At 35.9% G+C, this 22,176-nt stretch overlaps 2 protein-coding genes across 2 annotated transcripts; both read right to left on the reverse strand.

Annotated features, from left to right (window-relative positions):
• Positions 2,142–3,146, reverse strand: LOC104705478. The gene is made up of 4 exons (XM_019240879.1): positions 3,101–3,146; positions 2,795–2,913; positions 2,344–2,581; positions 2,142–2,248 (listed from the first exon to the last, which is right to left on the reverse strand). The coding sequence occupies exons 2-4, from the start codon at positions 2,908–2,910 to the stop codon at positions 2,183–2,185; spliced, it is 420 nt and encodes a 139-aa protein (XP_019096424.1). The 5' UTR covers positions 2,911–2,913; positions 3,101–3,146; the 3' UTR covers positions 2,142–2,182.
• On the reverse strand, positions 11,435–12,971 carry LOC104783941 (protein DMR6-LIKE OXYGENASE 1-like). Its single transcript, XM_010509039.2, has 3 exons — positions 12,390–12,971; positions 11,947–12,274; positions 11,435–11,839 (listed from the first exon to the last, which is right to left on the reverse strand). Exons 1-3 carry the CDS (start codon positions 12,863–12,865, stop codon positions 11,585–11,587), a joined length of 1,059 nt encoding a protein of 352 aa, XP_010507341.1. The 5' UTR covers positions 12,866–12,971; the 3' UTR covers positions 11,435–11,584.

The following is a 22,176-nucleotide window of genomic DNA, read 5'->3' on the forward strand; positions in this document are numbered from 1 at the left end:
GGGGGGGGGGGGGGGGGGGGGGGTGTTACAACACTACTGTCTCTCCTTTTTTTTTCTCTCTCTCTTTACACCTGATCTGAAGAGTGACCCAACCAAACAAACCCAAGAACATGAAAAAACAAAAAAATTACAAAAGAAAAAATAAACAACTTTACAGATTCAGCTCGAGCGAGTTGAATCTGTGTTATCTCGGTTGACTCGGTGAGTCGAATCGGTTGGTCACTCGTGTGTAGTTTTTTTTTTTTAACAAATCAAAAGCCGACTTGCCCCTCCACCTACTCCTCTTTTTCGACCATCCTTTTTTTTTTTTTAATAACATATATAAAAAAAATTCATATTTGTTTCTTTTTTATTGCACGCAATATCACACAACAATATATTATTGCCTTATGAAACAGTACATTATTTGATTTGATTTGATATTCTGTTACTCCCTCATTCTGAAAACAAAATATATATACTATATTTGAATTCGCGGTGTACCTATGAGTGTCAAAATGGGTCAAGACTAATAGTTTAACTCAATTCAACTCAAATCAAGAACCCTAATGAGTTGAAAATTTTAACCCTAATGACTTGATGGGTTAAATGAGTTGATGATTAAATGAGTTAATGAGTCAAATGAGTTTGGTTATAATAGGTTTATGAGTTAACCCACTAACCCATCAATTTCTACATTATCAACCTAATATCATCAACATCATCATAATTTTCCCGCCAAAATCTCAAACCCGCAATTTTCCCGCCAAAAACACAAATCCGTAATTTTTGATAAAATTGAAATCCGTAGTTTTCTTGCCAAAATTCAGAATTTATAATTTTCACGCCAAAAACGCAAATCCGCAATTTTCTCACCAAAATTCAAATCCGCAATTTCCCGCCAAAATCTCAAACCCACTATTTTCCCACCAAAATGCAAACTCATAAATTTCTCGCCAAAAACGCAAACCCGTAAATTTCCCGCCAAAATCGTAAACCCGTAAAATTTCCCGCCAAAAACGCAAACCCATAAATTTTCCGCCAAAAACGCAAACCCGTAAATTTCTCGCCAAAAACGCAAACCTGTAAATTTCCCGCCAAAAATGCAAACCCACAAACGTAAATTTCCCGCCAAAAACGCAAACCCGTAAATTTCTCGCCAAAAACGCAAACCTGTAAATTTCCCGCTAAAAATGCAAACCCACAAACGTAAATTTCCCGCCAAAAATGCAAACCCGTAAATTTCTCGCCAAAAACGCAAACCTGTAAATTTTCCGCCAAAAACGCAAACCCGCAAACGTAAATCTCCCGCCAAAAATGGTAACCATAATTTTCCGCCAAAATCTCAAAACCACAATTTTCCCGCCGAAAATGTAAAATCTGATTTTTCCTCTATAATTTTCCACTAAAAGTTATGTGATGGTGATAATGATGATGATAGTAAAAAGGATGATAAAGATTAATTATTATTATTTTATATTATATATTAATTAATTTATATTGTAGTGGGTTAACCAATTATTCATCTAACTCATTTAACTAAATGATTCATGGGTTGATCCAACCCAATTGTTAAATGAGTTGAGTCAACTCATTAACTCATTTAACTTTTAACTCATTGGATAATGAGTTGAGTTTGGTTGAGTTAACCATTTTGACATCTCTAGGTGTACCGCGGAACGAATTATATTTAAATTTTATTTTAAATATATTAATTAAGTAGAAATTATATGTATATATTAGTAAAATGTATGTAAATGTATTAATATGTGTTGTTTTAATTTTTTCCTATGCTGAATAGTATTGTTATTTTATGATACCGGGGGTTGAAATCGTTGTTTGAGTGTGTTATATTGTTTTAGTTGAAAGGTGTAATTGGTTGTTTGTTAAATATAAAACATGGGTAGTTAATCTTAATTTTATATTCAAAATTTGCTCTTAAATTTTTTTGCACAATTGAACCTAAATTTTTTATATAAATGATATTTTAGCTTGTAAGTGTATGTATTATATTATCTACTATTTTAGTATTTTTCATAAATCTCTATATATAAGATTAAGTACTTTGAGACAAAATCTTGCATTTTTAATGGGCTACATTTTTATTTCCAAACTATTTTGGATTGGGCCAGATAAGGCCTCCTATTTATTAAAACAGTGAAAGAATAATAATTTGTTATAAACCACTTAAGGATGAGGCCTCCTATTTATTAATGTTGTCTCCTTCAGAACAGTAACATAGCAGACATGTCACCTTCAAGCCTTTTGCCTAACCCCAAAAACAAGATAAATCCCACGCAGGCCATGTAAGTGTTTTAATCATCTGCGTATGGATAAATTGTTCATTATGAGGCATTTCTTTACCTTAAAAGCTGAGAAAAGAGCTGCAAATGGCAAGCTTGGGTAGTAGTCGATGTCTTCGAGTTCATCTTCTGAAGGGAAGGTCAACTCTTCTTCACTGTTCTTCTCAAAGACGGAGCTAAGGTACTTCCAACATCTTCCTTCTGAATCATACTCGTTCAATCTTCCAAATCCGAGTTTCTCACAGTTATCATCTTTTCCTTCCGATCCCGCGTTAGACAGATAATACACCTGCGGGCCTCTAAAGTAATTGCCAAGGAGGAATTAAAATTAACTTGTGAAGAGTTTGCTTTTAGTAACTATGACAAAAGAAAAATGTGCATGTGGTGCTCACTTATCTATCACATCTGTGATTATGTATGATTGTATTTGCACTAGTCCATGTCAAGTTTCACATTGAAGCCATATGAAAAAAATGAGAGGAAAAACATATAAAAGGAGGCGTTATAGTTACCTTGACATATCCAAGTTATGCAGCCTTTGGAAGTCTAAACTGGATAGCACAATAACATGCTTCTTTCCACTTGAAGCAGCAAAATTGGCTATATTCTCCGCAAAATTAATCATCATTCCCTGTTATTAATCAACATTGTAAGTTCAAAATGACTCACTAAATTCCCAATTCTTTTACTCAAAAGGCTCCACTCCAGCTAATCGGCTTTTCATTATCCCAACTCAACAAGCAGCAAATACAATCCTTTAACCAAATAAGACCATATAAATACCGAGGAAGCAATGCTGCTTCCAAAAATGTAAATACCTTTGCAACTGGAGACCTTTGCTGAGCAAGAGTAGTAGTGATTGCAGATGACGATTTGTTCCTGTTCGTGAAGCAGCTACTGTTTGTGATCGGTTTCTACCTCCTACCTAGTCCGAGGTTCGTGATCAAGATAAGTAAAACCGAGGTCTTTAGCTCCCGGTTCATATCCAGTCAACTCCTAATCGGTGAAAGAAATGGCCGAGGATATGAGTGCACTAGTGGTGGACAGTGGATCCAACCACACAATATTGAAGGACAAAAGATATTTCATAAACCTCATAATGAAAAGTGCCAATGTTAGTACAATTGCGGGTATAGCAAGCTTAATAGAAGGCTACGGCCAAGCTCACATATTATTACCTAATGGCACACATATTGAACTAAGTGATGCCTTGTACTCACCCAGCTCTAAAAGAAGTTTATTGAGCTTTAAAGACATTCGATTGAATGGTTATCATGTTGAAACAAAGGGTGAAGGAACAAAGAATTTCTATACATTACTGAAACCGTGAGTGGGCATAAGAAGGTCCTAGAGACTATACCTGCACTAGCCACTGGTTTATACCATGCTAAGATTAACATGATAGAAGCTAACTTGGCAAAGAATAAAATGTTTAATGAACAGTTCACTCTATGGCATGACCGGCTTGGCCATCCGGATTCTAACATGATGCGTAAGCTTATTATGAATTCAAATGGGCACACTCTTAAAGAGAGAAAAAATTATCCCTAAACATCTCACGTGTGTAGCATGTGCACAAGGGAAACTTATCATAAGACCATCACCAGTAAAAGTCACTAAAGAGACTTTAAACTTTCTGGAAAGGATACAAGGTGATATATGTGGACCAATACACCCACCTTGTAGGTCGTTTAGATATTTTATGGTTATGATCGATGCATCAACCAGATGGTCACATGTTTGCTTGTTATCCACAAGGAACCTAGCATTTGCTAGACTGTTGGCTCAAATTATAAGACTAAGAGCACATTTTCCAGATTTTCCACTTAAGACTATACGTCTAGACAATGCTGGTTAATTTACATCCCAAGCGTTTAATGATTACTGTATGTCCATGGGGGTGAGTGTGGAACATCTTGTGGCACATGTCCATACACAAAATGGATTGGCTGAATCCTTCATTAAATGAATACAATTGATACATCGGCCATTGTTAATGAGGTCGAAGCTTTCTATGTCGGCTTGGGGACACACAGTTTTACATGCAGCAGAGCTTATACGCATCAGGCCATCTAGTGAACATAAGTATTCACCATCCTAACTATTAACGGGTCATGAGCCAGATATATCCCATCTCAAAACATTCGGGTGTGCCGTTTATGTACCTATTGTTCCACCACAGAGAACTAAGATGGGACCTCAAAGGAGGATGGGAATATATGTTGGATATGAGTCTCCCACCATTATTAAGTATCTTGAGCCAACTACAGGAGATTTATTTAAGGCCAAATACGCGGACTGTCAATTTACAGAATCCGAATTTCCTATGTTGGGTGGACAAGCAAGCTGGTTAAATAATTAACATGGAATCAAACATCCTTAAATTGGCAAGATCCTCGAACTCTAGCATGTGATGCAGAGGTTCAAAAGATTATTCATTTACAGAAGCTAGCTAATCAATTGCCAAATTCCTTTGCTGACCCAAAGAGAGTAACAAAATCGTACATACCAGCTATTAATGCACCAGTACGTATTGATGTTCAGAAGGAACACAATAATCAAGTTGCTACAGAGTCTAAGCCACATTTGAAACGAGGTAGACCATTAGGTTCTAAAGATAAGAACCCTCAGAAATCTAAGAAAGGTGCAATTCAAACCGAGGTTAAGGAAAATACAGACATGGCCGCGGCAAATCCTAAGGTACCAAATGAGGTTTGGGACGCTGAACCTCAAGGTCCTGAAGGTATTGATAATAATGAGATCTCAATAAATTATATTATGTCTGGAATTCAATGGAACCGAAAAGATGTCGACATCGATAAAATATTTGCATACAAGGTAGCACTTGAAATAAATGAGGATCATGAACCCACTTCTATATTAGAGTGCACTCAAAGTAAAGATTGGCTAAAGTGGAAAGAAGTCATTGACGTGGAGTTAAACTCTTTAAAGAAGAGAAGTGTGTTTGGTCCGATCTTAAGGACAACACCTGAAATTAAACCAGTTTGACATAAATGGGTCTTTGTAAGAAAGACAAATGAGAATAATGAAATCGTGAGATATAAGGTACGACTTGTAGTACAAAGCTCTCTCAAAGACCAAGAATAGACTATGAGGAGTTATTCTCCTGTGATGGATGCAACAACATTTAAGTATTTAATAAGTCTGGCTATAAAAGAAAAACTGGATTTATAACATAAGGATGGACTCCATAACTAAGCCCATATACGGTTATGGCCCATGAAGCTCATCGGCTAGAAGCAAAGGCCAATCGGCCATGAGTATTAGACTAAGTCAGTTTATATTTAAGACTTTGTATTTACTATATATATGTAACTTCAAATCATTCATAAATAATAATAAGAGATTCTAGACTTAGAATCCTCATGTTTTATAACATAACTGTAATTTTCCGGAAATGTAATAATAATTGAATGAAATTAGGAAGAACACGAAACAACATCCTCTTCTTTGTTGATCGTCTTAACGCATCTCTCTCTATCTTCTTCCTCAGTCGATTCATCTTCGGCAGATCTGTAAATTTCTCTTAATCGCAATTTTTTTCATCTAAACTCTCCATCGATCTGTTATAGCAACCTGATGAAAAAAAACAAAAAAACGAAAAAAAAGATGCTTTCGGCTACTTATGATGGACGATCGACTTGCAATGATTGGGTTTCAGCCGGAGATTTTTCAATTTGGTTAATTCCTTCTACAAATCGATCATGTGGGTAAGCTGATTTTAGAATCTTTCTTAATTATGTTTAGTTACACGATTTGCAGCATCTATGTTGTGTACAGTTTGACCCCAATCTATTTTTGAAATAATGAAGTTGTATCAATTTGGTTAATTTAGAGGGTTTGTTGGATTATAGAAGATAAATTTGATTCTAATTTCCATTGTTATTAACAAATTGCTGATATTTTGTTGTTTATTTCATGGATTTGGAGAAAACAGCTGCGGGTATCAAAGTTAAATCACAAAAATACGAACGGTATAACTTCTCGTATTCCAGATAATCTGTAGCATTATATACAAAGTTATTTGCAATGACTTAATATCTTACAATCGAATCGAGGGGGTTATCGATTGTAACAGAGATAAATAACAATCAGATAAGTACTTTGGACATTGGTTAATTTATAATAGCTATAACTTATTGCTTTTGTGAATTGAAATGCTGACTACGGTTGTTGTATTCTTGTAGGTTAGCTGCTAAACATCAAGTAATTACACTTTAGAAAAGGCTGAGAAGATTCATCATGATTGACAGAACTCATATCTAAGGTTAGTTTTTTAAGGTATGTTTTCTGGAACCCCAACTAATTCAATCTAATGTCGTTTGGTTGTCTATCTAATATGTAATTACTATTTATTATGTGCGTTTATAATGATAGAAAACTATGAATAAGTTTATTATATTAAAATTTTACTCAAGATGGATAAGTAAAAACAAAAGCATTGACATCTTAAAACATTTAGAAGCAGCATACTAACGTAACTTTGTCAATTAAACCTCTGGCCAACACATGCTTCCTTGTATGAGTTGTCTAGCACGCCATTGTAACTCCTCAAATCTTTATCACTTGTTGGTCCTTTCAGATACCTAAAAAGAAGTTTAACATATATATTACCATCACTGTTTTTTGAAATATATTTTGACCTTCGAATCATGGTTGTTGTTTGACTCCTTTCAAACTTCATGAGTTCCTCGTTCCACGAATAAGACTGAGGAATTTCCTTGAAAGTAAGATGTCTAGCCTCTAAACAACTAACATTAAACTCATACCAAGCCCTAAAAAATGGATCTTGATTGTTTATCATTTTTTCCCCTGTAAAATTTTGCAGAGATTACTAATAAATAAAGAAGTAAAAAAAGTTTAAAATGTTTTTTATGAATTAACGATGGGTCGATATACATATTTATACTATTAAAGTTATTAGGGTTTTTTTTTTTAGGGTTTCAGTATAAAGATTTTGAAAATCTCTTTAAAACTGTTTGCGGATATATAGTGATTAAAACAGAAATAAAATATTCAACACTTAACTACAGATTATGTTTTTAGAGATTTTCTTAACACGTAATTGAAAACCATATAAATTACACTTTTTACATGCAATATAGTACCACGCCCAGTCACAGTCTATGGCGTAAATAGTACAATAGAGCTTAACCTTACCAATCTACGAAACAGGAAAATAAATATTTACCTTACACATACCATAGATATGCAGTAAAATCAAAATAATTAACAGTTTAAATAGTGAAACCTCAATAGATTCCAAGATATCTTTGATGGTCCCATTTGCATATTGGTGATAGACCTCTCCATTGTTGTGATGCATTGAAAGCATTTGAGATAGTCCTTACATCTATCAAGATATTTGAAGCCAATAAATTTTTCAAAACTCACTCAAACGATATTTCTTTATTTTCATAAACACGTACCATTGTAGAGTTTGATTTTGGCAAATCTCAAAAGACAAATAACCATCTCAACATCCACTGCTTGACATGTAGCGTATATTCGATCAGCGAATGATCCCCACAATGTACATGTCAACCTTACATCACTGTGACCATGAGTAATAAATATTCTCAATTACAGAGATACATTTAACTTTTTTAAAAATTCTCTGTTAGAAATAAATTATTATATACCTCTCATCCCTGAGCTCAAAGTCAATCTTATTTGTTGGCTTGTTGTTAACATCTATTAACTCCATTTCACCAACATTCACCATTTGACCAACAATGTCTGTAAACACATAAAACGATTTATCATAAGATGTAAACTTTTCATATTATATTTAAAATACATAGATGATATTATTTATATGATTACTTATTAGGAAGTTTGGGTTGAGGTTCCCGGAGATTACATATTCAAACCGGGAAAGAGATATGTATGGGTCATTTCCTAGTGAATCTATCTTCTCCACAACGGTCTGAGACATGAAACTCATCTTTTGTACCGATGACCTGTTGGTTTGAATTGACCACTGGCAAAACTCAGTCCGAAATTTTCAACTGATCGCCATTTCTCCTTGAGTGATCCTGTTCTCGAGCCGATTCATAAGATTCTTTTTCACTGTAGCATGAATCTTTTTTTCCTGGAAATGATGTTACTGGTAGGTTAAGAGTATGAACATGGATATTAGTTATATTGCTGTATTAGATTAATAGATGTTTGTACTATCGTGAGCATCATCGAGCACCATGTCGAAATTTTCACCAAACAGTGTAGTATATGTTTTCCAGGTATGCAGGTCACGGACTTGCACTTTCCATGAAGTCTTGAAAGCTTTACATCTCGGAGCAAAGCGTACGAAGAAGTCATTGCGAGGTATGTGTGAAAGTTTTAGACTCGAGATATGGTGTATTTGTGATGATTTTAATCTATGCGGTGATGAGTCGATTTATACGTGATTCATGTATTAGTGTTTAGGTTAGTGTGTTTGATGAAAGATTGTGTGGAAGCACAAAATCTTTGATTCTTTTTCCTGAAATTCTTTATTCGAATATTAAGAATTGAGCGATGATTGAGGTAATTGTGGGGTGATTAAGCTGTGAAGATTTTCTGGATAAATTGTGGAAATTTGATTGAGCGATGATTCAGATAATTGTTTGTGGTGATATAGTCTTGAAGATTTTCTGATTGATTTCGAATTTTTGTAAAACAAATAATTGAAATGGCTTTTTTTTTCGATTTTGTAGAGCCCGTTGATATTAGAGTCGAAGTCCATCAATTACGTACATACCGGGTTATATGTGAAAGGACGCAGATCTTTATTACGACCGGGTCGGGTAATGTTGATTGATGATTTATGACAAAATTACCCCTCCCAATTTCAATTGACACTCTACTTCATAACTAATTGAGTGGCATTCTAGGAAATATTGAGCAATTTTTGAATTTGTATTTCTCTTTTATATATATATCATTAAAAATTTTAAACTAGTCAAACCAAAATTTGAGTATTTATGAAGCTAGCTAAGTACAGCCACATGTAGCTACCTACATAGCAAAAGGAACCTATATTTTAGCTGTGAGCTATGCCCGATCTAAGATTTCAAGGGATGGCTTAGGGGATCGTGGATATCGACCATTCGTAGCAATTTTAAGTCCAACTTAATCTTGATCTTTGCGGCCAAGACGATTTATGCGTCGTACTCGTACAGTCTTTTGCCCCGTCTTACTTTGTTATTCATGTTGGTATAGTGATTTGTGTTTAACAGTGTTTATTGTTGTTGCTTTCGTAGATTTCGGTCTTTTTTTTTTTGCTTTGTTCCCATGAATCTCTGTAATGGTCTCGCAAATATTTAAAACGCTTACACAGAATACTTCGACTTACAATTTGGTTTGGGCTTACTATTGGCCATTGCCCTTCGGGTGGTGGCGGCGTTATTTTTGAATGGCCCATTGCTTTGTTTTTACTTCTGACAGTTTTTTTCGAATAATTTTTTTTTTGAAAGAAAAAAAAAAATTATTCGAAAAAAACTGTCAGAAGTCAGAACAAAGCAATGGCCATTCAAGTATAATGTAGGATATGTAAAAAACTTAAAAGTGGTAGTAAAAATATTCCTCTTTTCACCAGTTCGCGTGCATATTAGATAGAAATTCTTGATGCCTAATTAACTATTAGGAAGAAACAAAACTCGCTGTTTTAATGAAAAAAAAATCCAAAAGTAGATCCAATCTCGCATGCATATCCAAAAGCATTCAAGTATAATGAAGGAGATTCTTTTTTTTTTTTTTACGGTATGAATGTATGTATCGCTCTAAATTTGGGGTGAGGAAGTATAATGAATGAGATTTAAATTTGCATCGTATCACGTATGCATTCACATAAAACTATTTTACGGTATGAATGTGGATATATAGAAAAATAATTAAGCTCTGAATTTATCGCTCTAAACACTTCTTGAAATCAGTTATGTTTCTTGAAAGACAAACTTCCTCACCCCAGATTTAGTAATCTCTAAACCTCCTCCAATGGCTTCTTGAGATGGGATGGAAAAGAATGGTATTGAAAATCTCGACTGAATCATCACAAGTATTCATCACCACTCTATGTAAGCTTCTTGTATTAATTTTGTGGGTACTTAGGTGATANTTTTTTTTTTTTTTTTTTTTTTTTGAATAAATGTTAAATTATATTCATAAGTAGAACCAACGTTTTAGATGGCTTGTATGTAGCTTTTCATAAATTACAAAGAGCAGTAAAATCAAACCAATATACTTAGCAGAGCCTAGCAGCAAACCAAGGTTGAAAAGCACCAATGGTGATGAGTCGATTACGGACGTTCTTATCTATCAGTTTAACAAACGTATCCTCTAGTGTCGGTGTCTCCCCATGTGGCCGAGCATTTCGCTCCCTCCACAATGAGTGAATCGTGTTTTGAAAAGTATAACCCAAGAGAAACTTTGTGGCTTTATCCAACTCGTTTCCTATGAGCAGAGAAATGACGTCGGAGCAGTTTGTTGTGTATTTGTCCCTGAGAAGACATGCAATTAGCTCTTTCCACACCTGTTGTGTGAATTGGCACGTGAAGAACAAATGCTCTCTAGCGGGTGTCTGCAGAAGATACAACTTGGATTGACATTTTGATTCCAGGCCTGCATTCTCTCCCCCGTAGATACTCTGTTTTTGACCACTAAGTGGTATTTTTTTAACTTTGCTAATTCTTTTTACCGTGGCAACTGGCAAGTTAGCTAGAGGCAATCACGTGATTTGTTTGGATATTTGTGTTTTTGTTTTTGTCTTTTGACAACGCATATATATCTCAACTTTTTTTCAGATCCCTTTGTACTATAGGATAAAAATAGTAAATCACCGATATACAGTAACAGTACACTAATCAAACTTATTATTATTTTTGTAACAAACTCAAATGATAAAATATTTGATGAGAGGGTTTTCTCCAATTCCAATTCAATTTGTAAACCTGTGAACTTATTAAAACAAATATATATAGCCTAAAGACGTACGTAATTAGTTTCTCATTTATCAAAATTGTAGGTCAATGTATATTTGGGAATGTTCTCACCAAAAAGAATAATATTTGGGAATGAAATGATGGCAAATGATAAAGTTTTTGATAGAGGCAGTTCCTTATAAAACAATTTCAATTTAATACTTTTAAACATGAAAAATCACGCTTGCATTTTGATTAAACATTTATTAGAAAGAAACTCTGCATATTAGTTTTAAAGAAAAAAACAAATCTGAACTTGATTGACCAAATAAAGAACCACGAGAAATTAACATGAGACTTAGATATAATCGATGTGCTTAACTAAGCCTTGAAGTGATCAATCTGGATGTTCTCAACCTCGAGCTTCTTGTAATCACTTCTGTTTCTTGAAACAAAGAACTTTCCCCAATTGTACATTTTGTAACAAGGCGGGTTGTCTTCACTTATAAGCTCTTCCAATGGTTCAATGTTGACTTCATGTGACGGGAAAAAGAAGAAGGGTATTGAGAACCTCTCTTTGCTTGAGTTCACCACCACTCTATGCTCTGCACTCCAATATTTATCATTTGTCCAAACCTACACCACAAGAAAATTTTATATTGCATTCATCATTGGTTCCTAGAATACATCAAAAATATATATATATATATATATATATATTGATCGTATTGGTTTATAATTACCTGAATACAATTGCCAATGTTAATGATCAAAGCATCCGGGTTCGGTGTCACGGGGATCCATTGTCCATCGGATCTACGACTCACTTGTAACCCACCTACACTATCTTGGGCAAGGACGGTTATTGCTCCTGCGTCTTTGTGGCGTCCAACACCTAATGCTAGGTCGGGGTTCGGGCAAGGAGGGTAATGGTTAAACCGCACAAAACTAGTTTGGTCATTGAAGAAGCCGGCTAAGCGATCACCAGGTAGACCCAAACTAATGGAGATAAGTTCCAAGAGCTTAAAAGCTAACTTCTCAACTTCTCTTGCATATTCTTGGCATATCTCTCTACCACACACGATAAAAAAATTCACTTTTCAGGATTTAATTAAATAATGAATTTATAATGAGGCCCAATGGGCCCTAAACTCTAGGTATCGTGAAGAACAATCAAGATGGTCACCTGAATTGAGAAGGGTTTTGAGGCCATTGGTTGGTGAGCCTTCTGAGATCAGTATCTTCCGGCTCGGTTGTCGCCGGAGCGATCGTCGAATCCTGTAAAAAGAAATCAAAAATCTCCTTCCAGTCTCTAACGTTCTTGGTGTGTTCCTCGTCGTGGTAACCCATAGGATTCACTTCGTCTCTTTTAACTTTCCTCTTCTCATCCGTCGTTAGGTTGAAAAACTCAGCCGCTGTCTCATCTACACGACGCCTTAAATCCGAAGGCAAGCCGTGGTTGACCACCTGGAAAAATCCCCATCTCTTGCATGCATCTGCAATCTCCTTGGCGATGGCCGTCTTGTCATGATCTGGATCTTTGAGAGAAGAGAGGTCGATGGTCGGGATCTCGTCGGGGGAAATGAGATCACCGGAGTTAATGAGGTGTGTGTTGGGTTTGTGTTCTGGAGCTTGGATAAAAGCTTCTCCGAGATCTCCCATGGCAGTTTTTCTTGTTTTTTTTGCGGTGATGCTTAGCAGCTTAGGCTTTGGAGATATCGCTTTTCTTGTTTGTTTTGTTTGTGGTGTGCTGTGGATGGTTCGTTTGTTGTTGCCTTTATAGGAATAAAATGCTGTCACCAGATAAATGTATCTAGACATATCTCCGTAGACCATGCATTAGTTTTATATTTTACCACGCGCTAGTGATCTAGTTTTTCTTTTGTTTTTGTCTTAATTAGCAATACTAGGTCAATTAAAGCTGTGATGATATTTTTGTAGGATAAGATATGGTGACATAACACCTTTAATGGTCATTGTCTGGTAAGTCGCTTAAAGATTGCTGTATGCAATTTTTAAGGTATTTAACATCCTAGTTTGCTAAGGCCGGCCGGCCTTTTAAGATGTTCTTGATGATTTTTTTCTCATATATGTTCGGTATCGACAATAATTCGGAATTTTCGGATAACAGTTTCATCAGTTTTCTTAGAAAAATTGAACGGGATACTCAAATGATCACAATTGAAATCATAAAAGTGGTTGTTGGGTCTTACAAAGAATAAATTGAAAATTTTATTTCCAACTTTAAATGTTGTTCCTGCGCTCTCCTTGACTTTAATATCATGCATATAGTGTTGAGAAACAAATAAGTGTCGTTATATCACATGCATATAGATATGATTGAAAGAAAATTCGGAATAAATTAAATCTTTTCAAATAAAACGATTTTGATGCAAATGATTTGTAAGGGTTTTGCAGAAAATTCAGCTAAGAAATTCTTAAAATTAACAAAGTTGGATTTTATTAAAACAGAAGTATGATCTACTAAGCAAGAAATATATATTGAAACGGAGTGTGTATATCAATAACTAAATTTAGAACATAGAGAGCGATAGTTAGGTGGTGGAGAGAGGAGGACCACAAGACACAAGACAATTTTAAATCTGAATCTGGACGCAGTTTTATGAGTGGTGCCGAAATTGAAAAACGTAAATCTGCCTTTATAGTTATGAAATGCCGTGACGAAATTGAAAAACGTAAATCTGCCTTTATAGTTCAAACGATACCTATGTCATGTTATATTATATAGTATTGCTTCAGTTCAAATGCATGGCTAATAAAAAAACTGAACACGAAACTCGTGTTTTGCATATATTAGCCAGACCAACGTTTATACAAGTTAGCTGACGAATACATAAATCAGTGACGATCGTATCTTACTAATTTAAGCCTTTCTGAACGTAGATTTAGACGAAGAGTATTGTACATTACATATACTCAACTCTTGGCGCGCGCATACCACAAATAATAGTTTACATTATAAAATTAACTTGAGGGCAATAAAATTTGGGATATCAAAACCCAATGGGATCAAACCCTTGCTAAGGTCTTTGTAGATGTTCTTGATGAATGTTTCTCATATGTCCGGGATCAACAATAATTCGGAATCTCGGACATATGCTCTGTGCTCCAGTACTTATCATTCGTCCATACCTATGTTATCATTTTTATTATGAGGAATAATGTACTCATTAGTTATGATAGCTAGAATATCGTAATGTTGTGTATATATGAAATTAATTAATTACCTCCATACAAGTGCCTAAATTGATGATAAGAGCATTAGGGACGGGTCTAATGGGAAACCAAACACCGTCCGATCTACGTTTCACTTGTAATCCTCCAACGTCATCTTAAGCCAGTAAACCTAATACGTCTGGGACTTTGTGGTGACCATTACCTAAAGCTTGGTCAGGTCTTGGACATGGAGGATAACGATTTAATCTGAAAAAACTCATTTGTTATCGTTAAAACGCTCTTTTGGTAAGCCTAAGCTTAATGAAATTAGTTCTAAGAGCTTGATTGCTAATTTCTCAGCGTGTCTTGCATATTCTTCGCATGCTTGCCTAATAATAAAAGAGAACAAACAAAACAAAGAAAATAAATTAGCTTACATAATTGAATAATAAAACAAGCAAAGGGAAAATTATAGAAAAAATCCAAAAAAAAAACTAAAATTAAGAATCTATCGTTTTTCTTGTTTTGTTTGTGGTGTGCTGTCGATGGTTTGTTGTTGCCTTTATAGTAATAAAATGCCGTGACACGAAAAATGTATCTAGACATATCTCTGTATACAATTAGTTTTATTTTTATAGTTTTATATTTTACCACGCGCTAGTGATCTAGTTTTTGTTTTAGTTTTGTCTTAGCAGCACTAGGTCAATTAAAGCTGTGATGATGTTTTGTCGTAGTTTGCTAAGCCCTTTTAAGATGTTCTTGATGAAAATTCTCATATGTTCGGTATCAAACAATAATTCAGAATTTTGGATATTAGTTTCATCAGTTTCTTAGAAAAATTGAACAGGAGAATCAAATGATCACAACTGAAATCATAAGAATGGTCGTTATATCACACAGACAGGTGCACACATATATATTTGCTTGACAGAAAATTCGGAATAAAGTAATCATTTCAAAGAAAGCCATTATGATGCAAATGATTTGTAAGGGTTTTGTAGCAAATTGAGCTAGGAAATTCTTAAAATTAATAAATTTACTTTTGGTACAATCATGGATTTTATTAAAACAGAAGTATGATCAACTAAGAAAGAAATAGATATCGAAACTGAGTATGTATAATAATAACTAAAATTAGAACACAAAGAACTACAATTTGCAGCTTTAGTTAGGTGGTCAAGAGAGGAGGACCACGAGACAATTTTAAATCTGAATCTGGACGCAGTTTTATGATTGGTGCCGAAATTGAAAAACTTAAATCTTCGTTTTGTTTGTTTGTGGTGTGCTGTGGATGGTTTGTAATGAAAATGTATCTAGACAAATCTCCGCAGAATAATAGTTTATTTTTGTAGTTTTATAGTTTACCACGCTAGCGATCTAGTCTTTGTTTTTGTTTTTGTCTTCAAAGTAGCAATAAGGCCAATTAAAGCTGTGATTTTTTGTAGGCTTAATGATTGATTTATGCAATTTTTAAGGTATTTAACATCGTAGTTCAAACTGTACCGATGGCATGCGCGCCATGTTATATTATATAGTATTGCTTCAGTTCAAATGCATGGCTAATAAAAAAAGCTGAACATGAAACTCGTGTTTTGCATATAGTAGCCAGACCAACGTTTATACAAGTTAGCTGACGAATACATAATCAGTCACGATCGAATTTTTTTTTGTTGAACATAATGCTATATTAATTCAAGAAAAAATAACGTTTACTTACATTAGATGCAAAAGTTTCAGAAGGCATTTAGAGGTTAAAATGGCATAAGTTTACTGAAGAGCTCGTGATGCAAACCAAGCCTGTTAGCTGCTTCGTACCGTCGATCACCTTCTCGTTGAATGACTAAAAGCTTGTTCCGAATTTGTTTATCGAGCCAGGCGATGAGGTTGGTTGTAGAACTGTAGAAGTTGGCGGCTGACTTTCTCTCATTTCGTTCCCGCCATAGTGAGTGGACCGAGAGTTGAAAGCTGTAACGAATAAGAAATGACTGGATGAGATTGTGCTGATGCGTTGTGACGTTAACAACTACCGCTTGCCAAGTTGTGGAGAAGTGGCGTTGTAGCAGAGGTTTAGCGAGAGCAGTCCAGACTTCAGAAGAGTATCTGCAACCAAAAAACAGATGGTACCGTGTCTCAAGGGACAGGTTACACAATACACATGTTGATGTTAAAACCACATTCCAGCACATCATTCGGTCTGCACCATTGCCCATCGGGTCGGTCGCGGCGTTATTTTTGAATGGCCCATTGCTTTGTTCTGACTTCTCACAGATTTTCTGAATAATTAATGTAGGATATGTAAAAAACTTAAAAGGTGGTAGTAAAAATATTCCTCTTTTCACCAGTCACGTGCATATTTTAGAAATTCTTGATGCCTAATTAACAATGAGGAAGAAACAAAACTCGCTGTTTTCTTATTAAAAAAATCCAAAAAAGTAGATCAAAACTCGCATGCATGTCCGAAAGCATTCAAGTATAATGAAGGAGATTCGTTTTTTTTAGGGTATGATGTATGAATGTATGTATCGCTCTAAATTTGTATTGAAGAAGTATATAATGAATGAGATTTAATTTGCAGCGTATGCATACACATTAAACTATTTTACGGTATGAATTAATGTGGATAGAAAAATGATTAAGCTCTGAATTTATCGCTCTAAACACTTCTTGAAATTATGTTTCTTGAAAGACAAACTTCCTCACCCACGTTTTGTCGGTTTTTAAACCTCCTCCAATGGCTTCTTGTGATGGAAGGGAGAAGAAATGGTATTAAAAAATCATTTTTTTCAGATCCTTTTGTTCTATAGGATAAAAATAGTAAGAGGAAGGTATTGAACTTGAATTTTAAAGGATTCGGTAGGATTTTAACTTTTTAGAGTTTTGAAAGATTTGAGTGAGGTTTTAAGAAGATTTGATTGTTTTTAGAGTTTTTTTTTTTATTTTTTAATCAAGAATATGAAATGTGATTTTGTGAGATTTATTATTAAACTTGGGGTGATTTTAGAATATTTCAAAATACAAAAAAGGAAAATTTGGCTTCAATCTTTTCAACGACACCTAACTATTCCACTACATAAAAAATGGCATGAAGGGATAATGATGAGATCGACGAGATCATTTAGATATTTACATCATTGATAGTTTAGAAACAAAGCAAAGTTAACCTAAGTGAAATATTCTTGTGGAGTATATCACAGTATCCATTTTTATAACAAAAGGGCTCCTCAGCTGGAAGAGAAGAGAAGGAAGAGTGACATGACGAGAGTCCAACTGGTAATCCCCTTCCTATCCAAAGTGAACCACATATGAAAAGAGAAGGCCAAGTGTACACTCTTTGCAGTATTAAACGTTTGAGATCCCAACCCATCCGCAAATAACACAGTAACACACCGGCCTTGGAATGACCCGTTGTTGCATTCATCACATATACATACCAGAGTACACGAAGCATGATAAGTCGTCCAATGGCAACCCAGGTTGTTTCCGGCACATGATCAGTTGTTTTGCATGGCTACTGGAACATAGGTTGGAAAAATAAAAGCAAGAGAGGTCAGTCACTTGTCTATATACTCTTTCACAAAGGAACGGTGACCAAGAGAGATAGCTTAACGGAAGAAACAAAACCGAAGAGTTCAGAATTTACTTAAAGCTTGTCCATTCTATTCCATCGTTACACATCATCCTAGAACAATTTTTACAACAATAACTCTTCCTTTTATAACTTGTCTCTAAACTATCAATATACAAAACCAAGCTGGATTTGAAAGAAAAAGCATGGTGGAAGGACTGTGTGAGGAAAAAAAGACATTGTAGTTAGAGGAAGTTTGTCTTTCAAGGATATAATGTGGATAGAAAAATGATTAAGCTCTGAATTTATCGCTCTAAACACTTCTTGAAATTATGTTTCTTGAAAGACAAACTTCCTCACCCACGTTTTGTCGGTTTTTAACTACAATGTCCTTTATAGTAATAAAATGCTGTCACCAGAAAAATGTATCTAGACATATTTCTGTAGACCATTAGTTTATTTTTGTAGTTTTATATTTTGCCACGCGCTAGTGATCTAGTTTTGGTTTCAGTTTTGTCTTATCACCACTAGGTCAATTAAAGCTGTGATATCTTTTCTTGAAAATCAAGTAAAACTGTGATATGTGTTTTTTATGTTAAGATATGGTGACATTAGAGCAAGTCTAATTGTATGATATAAATTTGAGGCTCTTATAATTTTTTAAAAATATACTATGTACTGTTTCTGTTTATAGCATAAGAATTTTTAAAATCTTAATTAAAATGATCTCTTCCTCTAATGGTAGGATATAATTTTGAATCTCTTATTTTTGAAAAGATAGTTTTTTGAAATTAAAAAAATTTAAGTAGAATATAAGTAGTATAAATGTTTAAACATTTTATATTTTATAAAATTAGATAATTATTGCATTTCATAAATTTTAAAACATACAAAACATAAAAACATATTAAAAATATAAGTACAAATCAAAAAAATTAGTTGTAATATTGGTTTGTACCAAATTTTTGCTGTATATATTCTCAACCAAATGAGCTTTCAATTGTTGATGGCACCACCCTAATTGAATGGATAGTAAGCTAATTCTAGCACATGAAACTATTTCTATCATTTTTTTTTGGCAATCAGATTCTTATATTGACAGAACGACGGTTCAAATACAAGAGAGAGACAGATTGAGAGCGTTCTTCGCAAGAGCATCTGCGATCTGATTTTGGGTTCTAGGAATAAAATGAAAATTGCAAACAGATAAATTACTTGATAGATCTAGGATATCGTGGAGAATCCGGTGAAGTTCCTTCAAGTGGAGCTTCAAATTCAAGGCCTTGACTAACCGATGGGAGTCTGAGGCTACTGATAGATGGGTGAAACCCGAAGCGATTGCAACTTCTACCGCAGTAAGAGTTGCTAAAGCTTCGGCCATCAAGGGGGAAGAGACATGGAGTGCCAAGGATGAGCCCTGTTGCACAGTCTGATCTTGGTGGTCTTTGAAAACCCAGCCAAGACCCGCTTTTGGTTCTGAGATCCACGAGGCATCTGTGAAACAGGTAATCAAATCCACATTTTGTTGTGTTCGATTAGGAAAAGAAAACATTTTGGGTTTTGGTTGTTGACTTGTTTTCTCCGATTGCGCCAGTTGCCACTCCTTTGCCCTGATGATTGCGAGTTGAATGGCTTCGTCAGCCTTTGTGTGCTCTTTATTGAAGATCATCTTATTCCGTGTCGTCCATAGGATCCAGAGTATCCACGGAGATAGGGGGCCTCCTCCAATACCAGTTGGTGGTAGACAAATCAACTGGTTTGTTTTGGTGATACCTTCAGAGGTAGAGGGCAAGAGTTGTGGAGAAAAAGAGTTGCTAAAAGGAGCCAGATTGAGATTTTCCCTGTACAAGAGAGAGACAGATTGAGAGCGTTCTTCGCAAGAGCATCTGCGATCTGATTTTGGGTTCTAGGAATAAAATGAAAATTGCAAACAGATAAATTACTTGATAGATCTAGGATATCGTGGAGAATCCCGTGAAGTTCCTTCGAGTGGAGCTTCAAATTCAAGGCCTTGACTAACCGATGGGAGTCTGAGGCTACTGATAGATGGGTGAAACCCGAAGCGATTGCAACTTCTACCGCAGTAAGAGTTGCTAAAGCTTCGGCCATCAAGGTGGAAGAGACATAGAGTGCCAAGGATGAGCCCTGTTGCACAGTCCGATCTTGGTGGTCTTTGAAAACCCAGCCAAGACCCGCTTTTGGTTCTGAGATCCACGAGGCATCTGTGAAACATGTAATCAAATCCACATTCTGTTGTGTTCGATTAGGAAAAGAAAACATTTTGGGTTTTGGTTGTTGACTTGTTTTCTCCGATTGCGCCAGTTGCCACTCCTTTGCCTTGATGATTGCGAGTTGAATGGCTTCGTCAGCCTTTGTGTGCTCTTTATTGAAGATCATCTTATTCCGTGTCGTCCATAGGATCCAGAGTATCCACGGAGATAGGGGGCCTCCTCCAATACCAGTTGGTGGTAGACAAATCAACTGGTTTGTTTTGGTGATACCTTCAGAGGTAGAGGGCAAGAGTTGTGGAGAAAAAGAGTTGCTAAAAGGAGCCAGATTGAGATTTTCCCTGTACAAGAGAGAGACAGATTGAGAGCGTTCTTCGCAAGAGCATCTGCGATCTGATTTTGGGTTCTAGGAATAAAATGAAAATTGCAAACAGATAAATTACTTGATAGATCTAGGATATCGTGGAGAATCCCGTGAAGTTCCTTCGAGTGGAGCTTCAAATTCAAGGCCTTGACTAACCGATGGGAGTCTGAGGCTACTGATAGATGGGTGAAACCCGAAGCGATTGCAACTTCTACCGCAGTAAGAGTTGCTAAAGCTTCGGCCATCAAGGGGGAAGAGACATGGAGTGCCAAGGATGAGCCCTGTTGCACAGTCTGATCTTGGTGGTCTTTGAAAACCCAGCCAAGACCCGCTTTTGGTTCTGAGATCCACGAGGCATCTGTGAAACAGGTAATCAAATCCACATTTTGTTGTGTTCGATTAGGAAAAGAAAACATTTTGGGTTTTGGTTGTTGACTTGTTTTCTCCGATTGCGCCAGTTGCCACTCCTTTGCCCTGATGATTGCGAGTTGAATGGCTTCGTCAGCCTTTGTGTGCTCTTTATTGAAGATCATCTTATTCCGTGTCGTCCATAGGATCCAGAGTATCCACGGAGATAGGGGGCCTCCTCCAATACCAGTTGGTGGTAGACAAATCAACTGGTTTGTTTTGGTGATACCTTCAGAGGTAGAGGGCAAGAGTTGTGGAGAAAAAGAGTTGCTAAAAGGAGCCAGATTGAGATTTTCCCTGTACAAGAGAGAGACAGATTGAGAGCGTTCTTCGCAAGAGCATCTGCGATCTGATTTTGGGTTCTAGGAATAAAATGAAAATTGCAAACAGATAAATTACTTGATAGATCTAGGATATCGTGGAGAATCCCGTGAAGTTCCTTCGAGTGGAGCTTCAAATTCAAGGCCTTGACTAACCGATGGGAGTCTGAGGCTACTGATAGATGGGTGAAACCCGAAGCGATTGCAACTTCTACCGCAGTAAGAGTTGCTAAAGCTTCGGCCATCAAGGTGGAAGAGACATAGAGTGCCAAGGATGAGCCCTGTTGCACAGTCCGATCTTGGTGGTCTTTGAAAACCCAGCCAAGACCCGCTTTTGGTTCTGAGATCCACGAGGCATCTGTGAAACATGTAATCAAATCCACATTCTGTTGTGTTCGATTAGGAAAAGAAAACATTTTGGGTTTTGGTTGTTGACTTGTTTTCTCCGATTGCGCCAGTTGCCACTCCTTTGCCTTGATGATTGCGAGTTGAATGGCTTCGTCAGCCCTTGTGTGCTCTTTATTGAAGATCATCTTACTCCGTGTCATCCATAGGATCCAGAGTATCCACGGAGATAGGGGGCCTCCTCCAATACCAGTTGGTGGTAGACAAAGCAATTGGTTTGTTTTGGTGATACCTTCAGAGGTAGAGGGCAGGAGTTGTGGAGAAAAAAAATTGCTAAAAGGATCCAGGTTCCAGACACTGACCACAAACGGATAAGTAAAGAACAAGTGGATTTCAGATTCACTTGCATTACAATGTGGGCACTTTAATACCTCTGAGATGTTGCGGCGAGTAAGATTTGCTCCCACTGGGATGGCCTGTTGTACAATCTTCCACAATAACATTTTTATTTTCTGAGAAATCTTGAGACCCCAGACATCTGAGTGCCAATTAAACGGGGGGGGGGG

This window comes from Camelina sativa, chromosome 1 (assembly GCF_000633955.1).
Source record: "Camelina sativa cultivar DH55 chromosome 1, Cs, whole genome shotgun sequence".
Taxonomy (NCBI): domain Eukaryota; kingdom Viridiplantae; phylum Streptophyta; class Magnoliopsida; order Brassicales; family Brassicaceae; genus Camelina; species Camelina sativa.